This window comes from Acinonyx jubatus, chromosome A3 (genome assembly GCF_027475565.1).
Source record: "Acinonyx jubatus isolate Ajub_Pintada_27869175 chromosome A3, VMU_Ajub_asm_v1.0, whole genome shotgun sequence".
NCBI lineage: Eukaryota > Metazoa > Chordata > Mammalia > Carnivora > Felidae > Acinonyx > Acinonyx jubatus.
Window position 1 is genome coordinate 5,101,645 of NC_069388.1, and position 14,803 is coordinate 5,116,447.

Sequence of the window (14,803 nt, forward strand, 5' to 3'; positions counted from 1 at the left end):
GATCTGCCATTAGGCTCATTTATCTTCATTTATTTTTTAGTTTTAGGAATTGCTTTAGCTTTTACATTTGGATTTAATTTAGACTTATAATAATTATTTAAGATGTTTGTACATGATTCCAAGTCAAAACTGTAAAGCAAAGCACATTCAGAAAAATCTGACTTCTATCCCTACCTCCCCCATCTGTTCCCTACTCCTTCTGTAGATAGCCATTTTTTTCTACGTTTTGACTTATTCTTTTTTTCTTAAAAAAAAAAAAAGTTTATTTATTTATTTGGAGAGAGAGCAAAAGAGACAGAGATGGATCATGAGCAGGGGAGGGGCAGAGAAAGAGAATCCCAAGCAGGCTCCGTGCTATCAGCACAGAGCCCAAGGCAGAGCTTGAACTCACGAACCATGAGATTGTGACCTCAGCCAAAATCAAGAGTTGGATGCTCAACAGACTGAGCCACCCAGGCGCCCCCTAGGTTTTAATTTATTCTTACCTTTAAAAAATACACACAGGGGGGCCCCTGGGTGGCTCAGTCAGTTAAGCGTCCAACTTCACCTGAGGTCACGATCTCGCAGTCCGTGAGTTCGAGCCCCGCGTCGGGGGTCTCTGCCGACAGCTCAGCTCAGAGCCTGGAGCCTGCTTCGCATTCTGTGTCTCCCCCTCTCTGCTTCTCCCCGGCTTGCAGTCTGCCTCCCTCTCTCTCTGTCTCTCAAAAGTAAAGAAACATTAAAAAAAAATTTTTTTTTTTTAGTGCACACAAGAGGGTAACTGAGCAGATACGCGTATGTCCTTGTGTTCCTTGTTCCTTTCTCAGATGCAAAGTGGCGGGCCATGCCTGATGCTCTGTCCCTTGCTTTCCCTACCATCCAGGGTATTCTGCAGATCACTCCTTTGCAGTCTAGGCAAAGCTCCCTCATCCCTTTTTCCAGCAGCAAGCTCCTCCACTGCGAGGATGGAGCGTAGTTTATTGATAGACACTTGGCTTCTTTCTACTTTCTTGTCACTTACAATTGTTGCCACAGGGAGCCTCGCAGCCTTTCTATTTGTCAGTTACTCTGGGATTTGCACAAAGGCTAACTGTATTTTTTTTTTTTAAGTTTATTTATTTATTTTGAGAGAGAGAATGGGAGCAGGGGAGGGAGAAGCGAGAGGGAGAGACAGAATCCCGAGCAGGCTCCGTGCTGTCAGTGCAGAGCCCGACGCGGGCCATGACCTGAGCTGAAATCAGGAGTTGGATGCTTCATGAACTGAGCCACCCAGGCACCCTAGAGGCTACATGTATTTATGATTTTTGATGATATGCCAAGTTTTCATTATTACTGTTTTCAGATAGTTGTGCCATTTTGGCTTGCTATTTCTCCCTTGCTCTGAGCATTTTTAAAAAGCAAATACTTGAGCTCTTAACTATGACAGGATTAAAGGTAGTGTTCCAATAAGGAAGACAGTCCTTCTGCTTCCCCTCTCCTGACGGCAGCGTTTGGATTACTTTTACATGTTCTTGTCCAGGTGCTTCCGTCTTCCCCCACATAGGTCTGAGCTCAACGTGATGCAATTTTCCCCATCCACTCATTTATTCCGGCGCTTTCTGAGTGCCCGATATGAGCCACGCGTGGTGCTTTGTGCTGGGGATAAAGGCCTGAGTAGGACTGATTCCCTGCCCCAGAAAGCGAATCTGCACGTAGTGGACATTGTACATCTCCATAATCTTCCTGTTTTTACTTTGGTTGAAAGCTTAGCTTTCTTTCCGCTTTTTTGATACGGTAGATGCGGTGAGCATCTGTTCTTTTACCTTCGGATATGTTCTTGAAAATGAGATTGCACCGGGTCAGAGAACTTGACATTTCCTTGACCTTTGTCCTAGATCACTGCCATCTGTTTGGTTCCAGAAGGGGAGAGGCTAGAATGGTGGCTTGGACCCCAGGCTCTCGGCTGTGTGTGCCCTGCGACAGCCAGACCCACTGCCCTCGCACGGTGGCCACTCCTTTTGCCTTGGCGTCTCCGGAGCTCAAGTCCCCAAGAGGGCCTTCCACCCCCTCACCGCAGCCTGCCCTCCCTGCTCGGCCACCGCACTGAGCCTTCACGGGTCCCTGAGGTCCTCCTCGGCTGTCCCCTCCCTCATGTCCCCCTTTCTGGTCTCTCCACTGGTACCCTCCCCCCCCCGCCCCCCCAGTTGTGTCCTTCTGACAGTGCCTCTGCCGCTCTGGTCCTGCCTGCCCATCACAGCCCTCCCGCATCACGGAGGCTGAGTCTGCGGGGCGGGGGGTGCAGTGATTGGTGCCATCGCACATTTATGGATTCGATCGCAGCCGACTGCAGCACTGTCTGCCTGCCCTTTCACTTGTCCCTGCTCAGCTGCTCCCACGTCGCCCAAGGCAGCTCTTTCAGGCCTCTGCCACTGTCATCAAGCCTCTTCACCTTGCCCTGCCTGGCACCAAACAGGTGACCTGGCCTTTGCCTCCACAGAGGAAATAGAGACCTTCAGTCTTCATCCCCTCCCTCGATGAGTGGAAGCCGCGTCTGCTTCTTCCAGCCCCCCGGAGCCACAGCCTGGGGCCATCGAAATCCTCCCTTCTCTTGCCTCCCTCGCCCAGCTGGACCTTGCCGTGTGTCCTTTCTGCTCATGATAAACATATAACTCTTGAGTGCGCCCCCTCTTCTCCGTTCTTATCACCTTCAAACATAGAAAGGCAGCAGAGTCCGATCTCCCCGAAGGTTTTCCTTCAGACTCTGCAATGCCTTCGGGCACAGCCGACTCCATGGGCCTCCAGCCCCCCACCCACCATGGCACCTCCAATTGGTGCCTCCCCCTCACTCTGCCCAGGCTGGTAGCCTTGCTCCTTCCAGAGGCCCCTCTTCTCCTCCTCCTGTCCAGCTCTGCCTCACTGTGACTGAGGCCAGCCCTTTCAGAAATCCCCCCTCCCACCCTGTGGGAGTGCCTCACGGTCCCCCAGGGGGTAGTAAGATCTGAATTAGGCCGAGATCCGGATTCTTTTGCATATGAGAAGGGTGGGTGTGTCCTGTCCCCGGTCCCGGGGTGTCTGCAGCTCAACCCTGGCCTTCCTCCGTCTGTCATCGTCATCGGGTACTCTTTCTGGCCGCTGCACTTGCAGTGACTCGTGGGAGGTATGAAATCACAGAATCATGCCGGGTGTCGGTATCCTTACTGTGGTCGCCGGTACTGTGAACAGCTTCCGTTTCTTGATCTCTCACCACGTGATGCACCATGCTCCAGGATTAGCGAGGATTATCTTGTTTACCCTTCCTAACCACCCTGCAAAGTAGGGGCTCATTAGTTCCTCTTTGTTTTAGAGGTGAGGGAGCTGAGGTGCAGAGGAACGTGGCTGTGTGTGCTGGGGCGCGGCTGAGCTGGAGAAGGACCCCGGGATGCCGGGCGTGGTTTCCTGAGGCTCGTCTGGTAGATGTTTGGGGATTGCCCGGGCTCTTCTGGATCCTGTAACTAGTATTTTCTCTACCCTTTTAGACTCTGAGCACTGACTGTAGGAACCGCGTCTTACTTTGATACATCTCTGAGACCGAGCCCAGGGCCTGGGACCCGGTAGAGTTGGAGAGGAGGGCTGTAGAACTGAATCAGCCGACGCCATCCGCTAGTGTAGCCACATTGCTTCAGCCGTCCTGAGCTACTTGCCTTCTGTCTCCGGGGGAATGGGTGTCCCAACCCCTCTTCACATTTGATGGCTTCAGAATTTGCCTCTTTGTTCCCGCTTCTTGTCTCCTAGCTGCATTACTTTTCCAGTCTCCCGCACTGGCTTTTCTCTTTTGAGTATCATCATGCCTACATCTCCCTCAGCCTCCCGTTCCCTGGCCTTGACCCTGAGCGGACCACTGCCGAGCTTCTTGAAGGAGGAGCGGCTGTCCGTCCGGAGCCTCTTCCCTGCAAGGGCTCCCAGCCAGGCGGCAACCCAACCCACTGCAGCCGATGCCCCGAGAGCCCGTGGAGACGTGTCCTGCTGGGGACTCAGCTGTCTTACTGTGAAATCCAGTGTTTCTGTTTCTTCAAAAACAGTTTTGATCTTTAAAATACCGTGGAATATTTTAATGACACGAGAGGACTGTGTAATAAATACCCTTATACCTACACACTCACTCAACAAATGTTAGCCTTTTGTAGTTTTGCCTTAGACCTATTTAATTGCTTTCTTTATAGGTTACAGATACGGTTAAAACTGTGCTGTGCCCCTTCTCATGCCATTCCTCTCCCTCTCTCCCCTTCTGTAGGAAACTACCACCCTGAGCCTGGGGTGTCCCTCCCATCCAGAGTTTTAGACTCCCACCGGTCATGTAAGCGGCCCCGAGTAAGAGAGTGCCTTGTTTCAGGTGCTTTAGAACCTTAAATCAATGGCATCAGACCGTACTTTGCCTTCTTCCCCTTGCTTTTATTCCTCCGTTTTAAGATCTAGCCACACTGATCCAGAGAGCTCTTGGTCATTCATCTTAACTATTTGAAACTATTGCATTCATACTTATTCCACAATTGATTTATCTTTTGAGTGACTTCTTTTTTGCCTTTACTTGATCTTTTTGCGCCCTTGGTCACCATTAACTACTTTCGGGTTTTTGAAGAACCTTTCTTGGATGTCCCCTGGCCACTTAACATTGCTCTCCCCCACGATGGGGCTCCGTTCCTCCCGGAGCTCGTCGTCAAGCAGATGTGCACCAGGGTCACCTTACTGCCTCTATCTCTGTCTTGGTGACTAGCCATATGATTTCAGTGCCAGTGAAGCGGCATTCATTTGGGGGCCACTGGCCCCCTCACACCGTTCTGAGCCCTTGGTCGTGCCCCCCATGGCTGCCCTGGGAGGTGGGTGAGGCCATCGTGCCCTTCTGTGGACAAGAAGCCGAGGCTTGCCCGAGGGGGCCCAGCTACTGATTGTGGGATGCAGATGAGGCGCAGCCTTGAAACCACTGCGGTGTCTCCTATGGGCGACCCAAGTGTCCCCCCAACCCCTTGCCTGCCTGCCGGTCTGGTCCTCCCCAGGCCCTGGCCCTGGCCCGCCCTCCACGGTATCGTTTTCTCACCGTGTCGGATTCCCTGGGTGATCCCCTCTGCCTCTGCGGGCACGTGGCTGCCCCTCACCCAGGCCTCCAGAGCTGGCGCGTCCCCACAGCCCCCTGATGGTTCTCCCGGGGCATCTGTTGCGTCGCGTCGGGCCCTCAGACTCCAGCACCCACTCCTGTTCTTTTTACCTTCGGTCTTGCCCCTCTTTCCACGTCTTCCATGGGGTGATCGGCGGTAGCCCGAGGCATAGTTGATTTCCAGGATCGTCCGCCGTGACCAGCTGAGCTCTCTTCGGCAGCGTCTCTCAAACCTCCCCTCTCCTCTCTGTGCCCCACCCCCCGAAACCACGCCTCGGTCAAAGCCAGAGCAGCTGTGCCCCGGGACCCCTCGCCCGCCCTTGCAGCTTTCAGGGCCGCTTGAGGCTTCTCACGGGTCACCCTCCCCGAAGCCGTGTCTGGTCTTGTCACTCGTCTGCTTTCCCACGCGTGGGGCTCCCAGTGTCCGGGAGTCATCGCCAGAGGCCCCAGCCCTGCCCGACCCCAGCCGGCCCTTCAGCCTCCCTCCCCTGGGCCGCCCGTGTCCCTGTCTCGAGTCTTGGCTCATGTGCCGTGCTGTCCTGTCCCCATCCCTTGCTTGCTCTAGCAGTGCCCAGGAGCGGCCGAAATAGCACCACAAGCCAGGGGGCTTAAAACGGCGCACGTTTATTCTGTCACAGATGTGGAGGCTGGAAGTCCCAGACCCAGGTGTCGTCAGGGTCACGCTCGCTCTCCAGGCTCCAGGGGAGAATCTGTTGGTTGCCTCTTCCGGCTTCCGGAGGTGCCGACCCCCTTGGCTGCTGGCCGCATCCCCAGCCTCTGCCTGTGTCTGCATGTGCTGCCCCCTCCTCAGTCCGTCCTCCCCCCTCGCCTCTCTCTTGTGAGGAGACTTGTGATTTCACTTAGGGTCATCCTGGCAATCTTGGATGGCCTTCCGGTCCTTACCGTGACCCCCAGTCCCATCTGCGGAGACCCTGTTTTCCAAAGGAGGTCGCGTTCAAAGGCCCCAGAGATTGGATGCACACGTAGCTTCGCCCACCGCCCCCGGCGCCTAACCTTGGCTTCTAACCGCCTTTGACGTTCTCCTCCGCGTCCGCCCAGGCCCTGCCCTTCCTGCCTGCTGCGCCTCAGCTGCCACCTGGGACTGGGGCCGGCCCTCCTGGTCTGCGCTGCTCTCCCGGTCTCTGCTCCAGGCATGCACCAGAAGCTCAATAAGCGTTATTGGGGGCTTTTGCTGCCTCTAGTTGGACACCAGCTCCTGTCACCTCAGCCTGGCAATACTGCCGGGGCATCATCTTTTCTCTCCCCGCCCCTCCCACGGGGACTGTGGCAGTAGCTGCCTTGCCGACCTTTCTGCCCTCGGTCTTTCATCGCCTCCAATTTACTTGGAACGCCGCTGCCGGAATGATCTTTCTAGAAGACTGTTTTCATCTTGTCACTTGCTGGGAGGTTTCCACGTCAGAGTGCCTGCGTGGCGTCTTTTGTAACTGTCGTCTGCCAAGCTGCCACTCTGTCTTCACACCCTCGGCCCCGCTCCTCTTTTCCTGCCTCAGCCTCACAGTGCTGGGCCGCGTCTGCCATTACCTGGGCTGTAAATTGGAATTTCCTGCGCTTTCATTTCCCCAAGCGTGTTCTCTGGGCAGCTTCCCGGGATCCCCCCCGAGTTGCAGTGTTCGCTCGCCCCCCCCACTCTGAAGAACAAAGAGCTCGACGGCCTGGCTCCTCTCTGGTCTGGACTGAGGCGTCCTCTGGGTCCTGTCTTGCAGGGTCTTCTCTGGGCCCCTGCCCCCTGGCCCCCTATGTGTGCGTAGGCGAGTGTCTGCGTAGAAAGCTGGGGTACAGGTCGTGAGGGAAAAGGGGGGGCATGTCTCAGACCGATGGGGGACATGCCTTGAGAGGGGTTCTGGGGAAAGGGATGTTTGGCCTGAGAGGAGAGGAATGGAGGGAACCAGCCCGGCAGGGGGAGCGGCGTATTCTAGGGCCTCCGGGAAGAAGTACAGATGGAGGGCAGGAGGCCTTGTGTGGCCCATGCACGCGGCAGGGGACAGGGCCAGCTTGGCACCCTGCATCGGGAGTTTGGGTCCCGAGAGCACCTCCGCTCGTTCCGTGTTTCACCTTTGGCCTTTTGTCCTCTTCTAGGTTAGAAAGTCAAGTCAGGAAGTGCTCTTGATTCTTCTGGAACAAGATCTAATTTCCCAGCACGATATTGAAAACAAAGTGTGTCCGATCCTGCTGGCACTCTCTGCCCCAGACAGCGACGACGAATATAAAGCAGAAGCCGTGAACGTGAGTCTGTCTAGGGAACGACAGCCCCACACCCTGGTGGACGGTCCCAAGCTCGGAGTGAGCCTGACTGGCAGTATGACAGGTGTTCGGTGTTGGCCAGCACTTGCCCGAACATGGCGCCGGGCGATTTGGCCTCAGCCGGAGAAGGTCCACAGTTCGGACGCGTGCGTGTTTCGAAAACAATCATCCTTGGATCGACAGTTGTTTCAAGACAGCAGAGCTGTCGAAATCAAAGTTTAGGCAGAGTTGAGGCAAGATACAGACTTCTGCCCGGTGAGATGCAGAGATTTATAGGCCAGTCAGTCCTTGAACCCACTGGGATCATGGGCCTTGTTTCCCAAAGCAAGGGGCCCAGTGTAGTATGGGAGATGGTTTTGCGTAGTCCTTGGGCAATTAGGAAAAATCCAGTCAGCCTGTGTGTCTGTTTATAGGTGAGGACAGGCCGGACGTAGGTGTGTCAGTGGGTATGAGAGTCCACTCTGAAGAGTGCAGCAGTTTGAGAAATGCCCTATTCAAGTATCGGTGCTCACACCAGTGAAAGGTGTATAGTGAGAGGACTAGGACAAATACTCCATTTTCTTCTTTGAATTCTAGGGGCACCTGGGTGGCTCAGTGGGTTAAGCGTCAGACTCTTGATTCCAGCTTGGGTCATATCTCATGGCTCGTGAGTTCGAGCCCCGTGTCGGGCTCTGTGCTGACAGTGCGGAGCCTGCCTGGGACTCTCCGTTGCCCACTCTCTCTGTTCCTTCCCCACTCATGCTCGCTTCCTCTTTCTCTCTCAAAAATAAATAAATAAACTTAAAAAAATAGTTAATTTTGTGGCATCCCTGGGTTTGTATGATTCTGTACCCACTGTGAAGTGACTGTATAGTCGTGGACTTTCTCCTTGCTTCTGGAACCTTCACTCATGAAGTAGCTGCTAATGAGCCAGTACCAGCTTTCACGTATCGCCTTACACAAAGACTCCCGGGCTTAGACGAAGACTCTCGAAGACTCTCGTGCCTTCTCCTCTGTGGCCCGAGGGAAGGCTACCTGCGGCCATCTTGTTTTGTGCGGCTGCTCCCCTGTCCGCTGACCCAAGCAGACGGTGCTGCACGGCACGCCCCCTCCCCCGCCCCGTGTTTCTCTTACAAGAGTAAATACCCCAGAATTATCCTAGCAGTTTAGAAAAACCACACGTAAAGATTTAAAAAATCCTGGGCCTTATTTCTGAATACAATAAGATACAGGAGATGGCTGTTTTCTTGGTTGAAGAAGAATGAGGTGAGAGAAAGGGATTCTTTCTCGAAGTGAGGAAACAAGCAGCACGGCGCTAGAAAATTCTATTGTAGCATGAGAGCGTTTGGTAATTCTTCTTCATTTATGTAGAAGTTTTCCTCAACTGTGAGTTACCGGGCTGGCTTTTTAAACTAATTTACGTTTTTGCATATTCCATATGTTTGTAAGATGAATCAGGCTGAAGAATAATTGATTATTAAAATTCAAATTCTCCAGGGTTCTTTTATAAATTTCAAGTTTCCCTATAAGAAATTAAATTTATTTTGCAAAATGAACTCGGGTAATAGCATTTAGTTGGACTATTTGGCAGCTGAGCAGTGAACTTTGCCAGCTAGATCTTTTTTGTTGGGAAGTTGGTTAGGCAAGTACCCAAGGTTACGACCGACAACCAAGTATCTTATCCCTCCAGCCTGATAATACCGTGAAAAATAATGCTGGAGGCATTTTTGCATGATTTTTATTTGGTTTTGTTTTCAACCACTACATTCTTGCCAGCAATATTCTTTTTCCCCTCCTCCTCTTCCTCCTCCTCCTCCTTTTTTCTTCTGGCGAAAATATTTGGAAAATACAACAAGCCTTCAAAATCTATCTCCACAAATCACTTACAGAACAAATTAGTTTACATAAATTGTGTTTTTCATTCTAAGTGAGTGACTGATATCATTACTTGAATGTGAAAGCTTCCAGACGTGGCTGCAAAGAACGTTTAGTCTTGAACCCTTTGCAGGCCAGGATGCACCCACGTTTCAGGGTATTTCTGGAGGAGCTCCCCTTCCCTTCCCATGGAGCCCTGTTGGAAGCAGGATTCAGGCTGTCTTGTCCAACCCATGCATGCTTTTTGGTCCGATTCAGAAGCTGTTCTGTGTCCCTTTCCTGGAGCCCGAAGGCCAAGAGGGGGTCGTTCCTGGAGAGGACCCACCCCTCGGACACCCTGTGTCGAGGCGCACAGAGGGCCCCGTTCTCTTTAGCTCAGAAGTGACAGGATGGGCAGAGAGCAGATTTCCTTCCCCAAGGAGAAGCCCACACGTGTGGTTTACAGAGCTCCCCGCGGAGGGCAGGGCTCTCAGCTGGTCCGTGAGTGACCCCCGAACACTGTGAGCACCCACATGTGCTTGTGAGGTGACAGGTGAGGAGAGGAGAGCAGTCAGTTGTGCTGCTCTGACACCCTCGTGCTTTGGACTCTCTTTCCAGCCACGCGGCGTGAACGTTGCCGCAGCCCACCACACGGAAACACACACACACACACACACACACACACGCGCGCGCGCGCGCGCGCGCGGGCGCTCCGAGAACAGTGTGGTTCCCTGCGTCTCGCCCAGAGGAACCCGGGTGCCTCTGGAGGCAAAATGTGCACGTGCACTTTTTTCCCTTCGCTCCCATTAGAGGCGACAGTCAGCTCATGCTGGTGCCGGCGACCCTGGTGCGCACTTGATTAGGGAAATCAGAGGTAGCCAACGAGACGTGGCCTGGGCATTTGTAAATTGAGTTATGCGATGGAAATTACAGGCTGGTTTCTTCCACCCTGCTTTCTCACGGGCACACGCATTCCGGTTCGTGAAATCTCTCCCTATCTGGCAGACGGCGCCCGTGACCCCCTCCTTCGTGCAGTCAGAAGGCTTGCTTCGTCATCTGTCTTCTGTCATTTAGCAATTGCGCTGGGTGTTGATTCCTCCTTCAGAAGTGTGAGCTTCTGAACACAGGTGGCTTTCTCCCATCGGCACCCAGCACAGTGCCAGGCCCAGAGTCAGTACTAAATAAATGTTAGTTGTTGAATGAATGAATCGGTAGAGACCGGCAGCGCCACATTCTGTAATTAGATCTAGACAGCATAAACAGGCCACCGGAGACCAATTAGAATTCCTCTTGCTGGCAGGAAGGCCATTAGCATTCTGAGATTATAACTAATTGTCAGAAACCTATTTTTCTCTCTCAACACGTTTTCACATTCAGGCTTCCTCGTTTTTTGTCGTCATTCCTATTCTTAAGCTCATTTTTATTTGCGCATTTCCTTAAAAAGAAGGCTGTGGTGGTGTCTTCTAAAGAACAGTTGGCCCCGAGTAACTTTGTGAAGATGGTCATTCCATGCGACTCGTTCCCGGGGCCACCAGAATATCGCTTCCTGTCACTCGGCGCGCTGGCCGGCTTTTAATGATTCTGGAAGTGTTTTCTACGGGTCGTAATAAGGTCACGTGGGTGTGGCGGAGGGAGAGGGGTGGCTGGAGATACTGGGCACTCTTCAGTTGCCCGTTACCCTGGATACGGGAGCCCTGCGTGCTCATTTATTGTGGCCACCACTCTGTACAAGTCTGCCTCGAGCCGGGTCAGAGAGCTGTGTCCTCTGAGCTCGGCGCGCAAGCCTTTTCATGTTGGGATAATTTCCCCTCCCTGCAGCCCTCCCCCCTGCCCCCCCCCCCCCCCCCCCCGCCACCTTCCCGCCACTCAGTGTTCTTCCCCCTCATGTCTGCTGTGTGCAGAATCCACGTAGACTAGCGGGTGAGCTGCTGACCCAGGCAGTGTGTGCAGTGAGGAAAGCAGGTTCAGAGACAGGAAGCCCTTCCTCCCTCCCTCCTGTTCTCTTTTCCTTCCGACCCCCCACTTTTTTCTTTTTTGGGGGGCAGTGGGAGAGTTCTTTAAAAATTTGGGGGGGTGGATAATTTCTCATTTTGTTTTGATTTTCAACTTGTAGAAAATTCTCAGGAATGAGCTCTTGAACTCTTGCATACCCTCTATCCAGCTTCTCCAGGAGAATTTATTTGAGTCTCCCTCCTTATGCGTGCGTATACGCGCGCACGCGCGCACACACACACACACAGATACACATGTATGTATGTGTATGTATTTATCGGAGCCATTTGGGAGTGAGAGACATTATGCCCCTTCAGTCCTAAATATTTCAGTGTGTATTTCCTAAAGACAAGGAAATACTCTCTTAAACAACCATAGCACATTGATCAAAATCAGGAAATCTAGCACTGGTACAATGCTGCTATCTCCTCCACAGTTCAAGTTCAGATGTTGTCATTCGTCCAGGATCCAGTCCTGGATCACTAGGTGCATGGAATTGTCCCATCTCTTCGGTCTCCTTTTATCTGGAGCAGGTCCCCAGCCGCTGAGTTTTGTAACGTTTCCATGTGAAGACACAGGCCAGTTCTTTGGTAGGATGTCTCCCAGTCTGGGTTTGTCTGATGTTTCCTCATGATTGGATTCAGGCTCTGTTTGGCAAGAAACATGAAGTAACATGTTCTCATGTGTCCTGGCGGGAGGCCCAAGACTCCAGTTTGTTCTGAAGTTGGCCTTTGTTGACTCTGGTGACTGGGGAGATAGAGGCGGTGTCTGCCCAGCTTTTAGGGACTTCTTTCCCCTCTGGACGTAAGAAGGGGAGTTACTTTGAGGCTTTGTAAGTGTGCTTGTCATCAAATTTCCACCCACTAGTATAGCGTGCGTTGACTGTTTGAGTCCATCTGCCATGAAGAGTGCTCCCTTCTCTGTTATTTGCTTACGGTTTGCTGAGGATTTTCACATCTATATTCAAGAGGACTATTGTAGGCAATTTTCTTTTCCTGTTATATTTTTTGTCAGGTTTTAGACTCTGGGTTATTTGGGCCTCAAGAAACGAGTTGGGAAGCGTTCCTTGCTCTTCTGTTTTCTGAAAGGTCTTATTCGAAATTGGTGTTTTTTTCCCTTTAAATATTTGCTAGAATTTAAATATTTGTTAGAATTTACCAGTAAAACCTCTGGTCCAAGAGTTTTCTTTGTGAGATGGCTTTTGATAGCAGATCCAATTCAGATAGGGGGTTATAGTCAGATTTGTTATTTCATTTGTGTCATTGGGTAAGTTGTGTATTTTAGGGAATTCATGAATTTCATCTAAGTTGTTAAATTTATTGGGCTAAAGTTGTTTATACTATTTCTTTATCCCTTCTTTAATGCCTGTAAGATCTGTAATATTTTCCCCTTTCATTATGACAGTGATAGTTTGTCTTGTCTTTTCTTTCTTTCTTTCTTTCTCTTTCTTTCTTTCCCCTTCCTTCCTTCCTTCCTTCCTTCCTTCCTTCCTTCCTTCCTTCCTTCCTTCTTTCAAGTTTATTCATTTATTTTGAAAGAGAGAGAGAGGGAGTGAGTGGGGGAGGGACAGGGAGAGGATGAGAGAGAATCCCAAGCAGGCTCTGCACTGGCAGTGTGGAGCCTGACTTGGGGCTGGAACTCACAAAGTGTGAGATCATGACCTGAATCAGACACTTAACCCACTGAGGCATCCAGGTGCACCTCCCCCCCCCACCTTTTTTTCTTTCATGATCAGTCTTGCTAGGGCTTTATCAATTTTATTGATGTTTTCAAAGAACCTACTTTTGTCTTTGTTGATTTCTTTATTGCTTGCTTTCTTTTTCATTGGTTTCTACTATTATTTCCTTCCTTCTACTTACTTCAGTTTGCTTATATTTTTCTGGCTTATTAAGGAGGAAAAACTACTTTTAAGCCCATCTTTTCCCTTTTAAGCATGCAAAGCTTTTACGTTTATATCTTTGTGCTATTTTGACCCTTTTATTAAGGAACGATGTTGCTTCTGATAGCAATCTGCATCTTGTGGTCTACTTCGATGTTCGTAGAACTCCTCCGGGACTCTTACACTTATGGTTTGTCACAGTGTACGCGTGTGTCCTTTTACTCTCCTCATTAGGTGTCTTTACATTTAAAGTATTCCCGCTTTCGTGAGCATGGAGGTGGCCTTGCTTGTATACCTAGTCTGACCGTTTCTGCTCTTTAATGGGAGCATTCAGTCTGTTTATGTTTAATGCAATTATTGATTATATTGGGATTGAATTCTGCCATTTTGTTATTTTTGTCCATTTGTCTCGTCTGTTTTTGTTCCTCTGTTCGTTCTTTCCTGCCTTCTTTTGGGCCAATTGAGTATTTTTGTAGTGCTATATTTTAATTCCTCTGTGAGTATTTTCAAAACCTATTAACACCTTGCAATGAAGTCATTCCACACCCTCCTTCTCCTATTTTGTGTGCTGTTGTTTTCACACACATTGGGACATATACCTTCCTTATGAACCTGATAATACAGTATCGCAATTTTTGATTTAAACAATCCTATATTTTGAAGAAATTAAGAAAGGAAAAAAATAGCCTCACATTTTTACCAGTTTGAGTAGTCTTCCTTTCTTTCCTGGATCTAAAGTTCCATCTGGTATCATACCTTCAGCCTAAAGAACTTCAGTATTTTTTTTAGCTTGACTGAGGATGAAATCTCTCCATTTTTTATTTAAAAATATCTTTATTTTGCCTTCATTTTTTCTTTTTTCTTAGAGAGAGAGAGAGAGGGAGAGGACACACATGAGTGGGGGAGAGGGGTGGAGGGAGAGAGAGAGAATCTTAAGCAGGCTGTATGCTCAGCATGGAGTCCCATGTGGGGCTCGACCCCTCAACCCTGGGATCATGACCTGAGCTAAAATCAAGAGTCGGATGCTCCACCAACTGAGCCACCGAGGCGCCCCGCCTTCATTTTTGACTGATGGTTTCACTAGATACAGACTTGTGGCTTTATAGGTTTATTTTTGTTTTTTCTGGCATTGCTTTAAAGATCTCACCCTGTAGTCTTCTGGAGAAGCGAGCTGTCATTCATACGGTCCTGTATTTATAGTATCCTTTCTTCCTCTGGCTGCTCTTAAAATTTTTCTCTTTATCTTTGCAGAGTGAATGCTTATCCTGATTTGTGTCTATTGAACTGTTTGGATTTGTGTGTTGGTGCACTGCACCTGACTCGGGAAATTTTGGCTGGTGTTCCTTCGAGTGCTTTTCTTCTGTGTACCGTTCTTGTTTTCTCCTTTCGTTCTGGGACTTAGATCACACAGAGTCGGGGTGCTTCACATTGCCCCACATGTCTTTGAGGTTCTGTTTGGTTTTTTAGTCATTTTCTCTCTGATGTTCAGATTTGATCATTTTTATTGATCTGTCTTTAAGTTCAGTGACTCTTTTTGTCATCTCTAATCTGCTGTTTGGCCTACCCATTAGGTTTTTAATTTCAGTTGCTGTATTTTTCAGCGCTAGTATTTCTGCTCTGACCTTTTTTATAGTTTCTATAATCTCTGTGATACAGAGATTCTTTATGTGTCCTTTTTTTAAAAAACTTTTTAATGTTTGTTTATTCTTGAGAGAGAGAGAGAGAGAGAGAGAGAGGGAACATGAGTGGGG

General features: G+C 50.2%; 1 protein-coding gene across 11 annotated transcripts in view; it reads left to right on the forward strand.

Moving 5' to 3' along the window:
* Positions 1–14,803, forward strand: part of LOC106988537 (serine/threonine-protein phosphatase 4 regulatory subunit 1-like) — an 82,145-nt gene that overhangs the window by 43,820 nt on the left and 23,522 nt on the right. For all 11 annotated transcript variants that reach the window (XR_003416386.2, XM_027046776.2, XM_053199781.1 and 8 more), the window contains one exon: positions 7,184–7,330. Coding sequence is in view for 10 of the 11 variants with exons in the window: in XM_027046776.2 (XP_026902577.2) it covers positions 7,184–7,330 (147 nt within the window). In the remaining variant the exon portion in view is untranslated. The remainder of the gene's footprint in view (positions 1–7,183; positions 7,331–14,803) is intronic.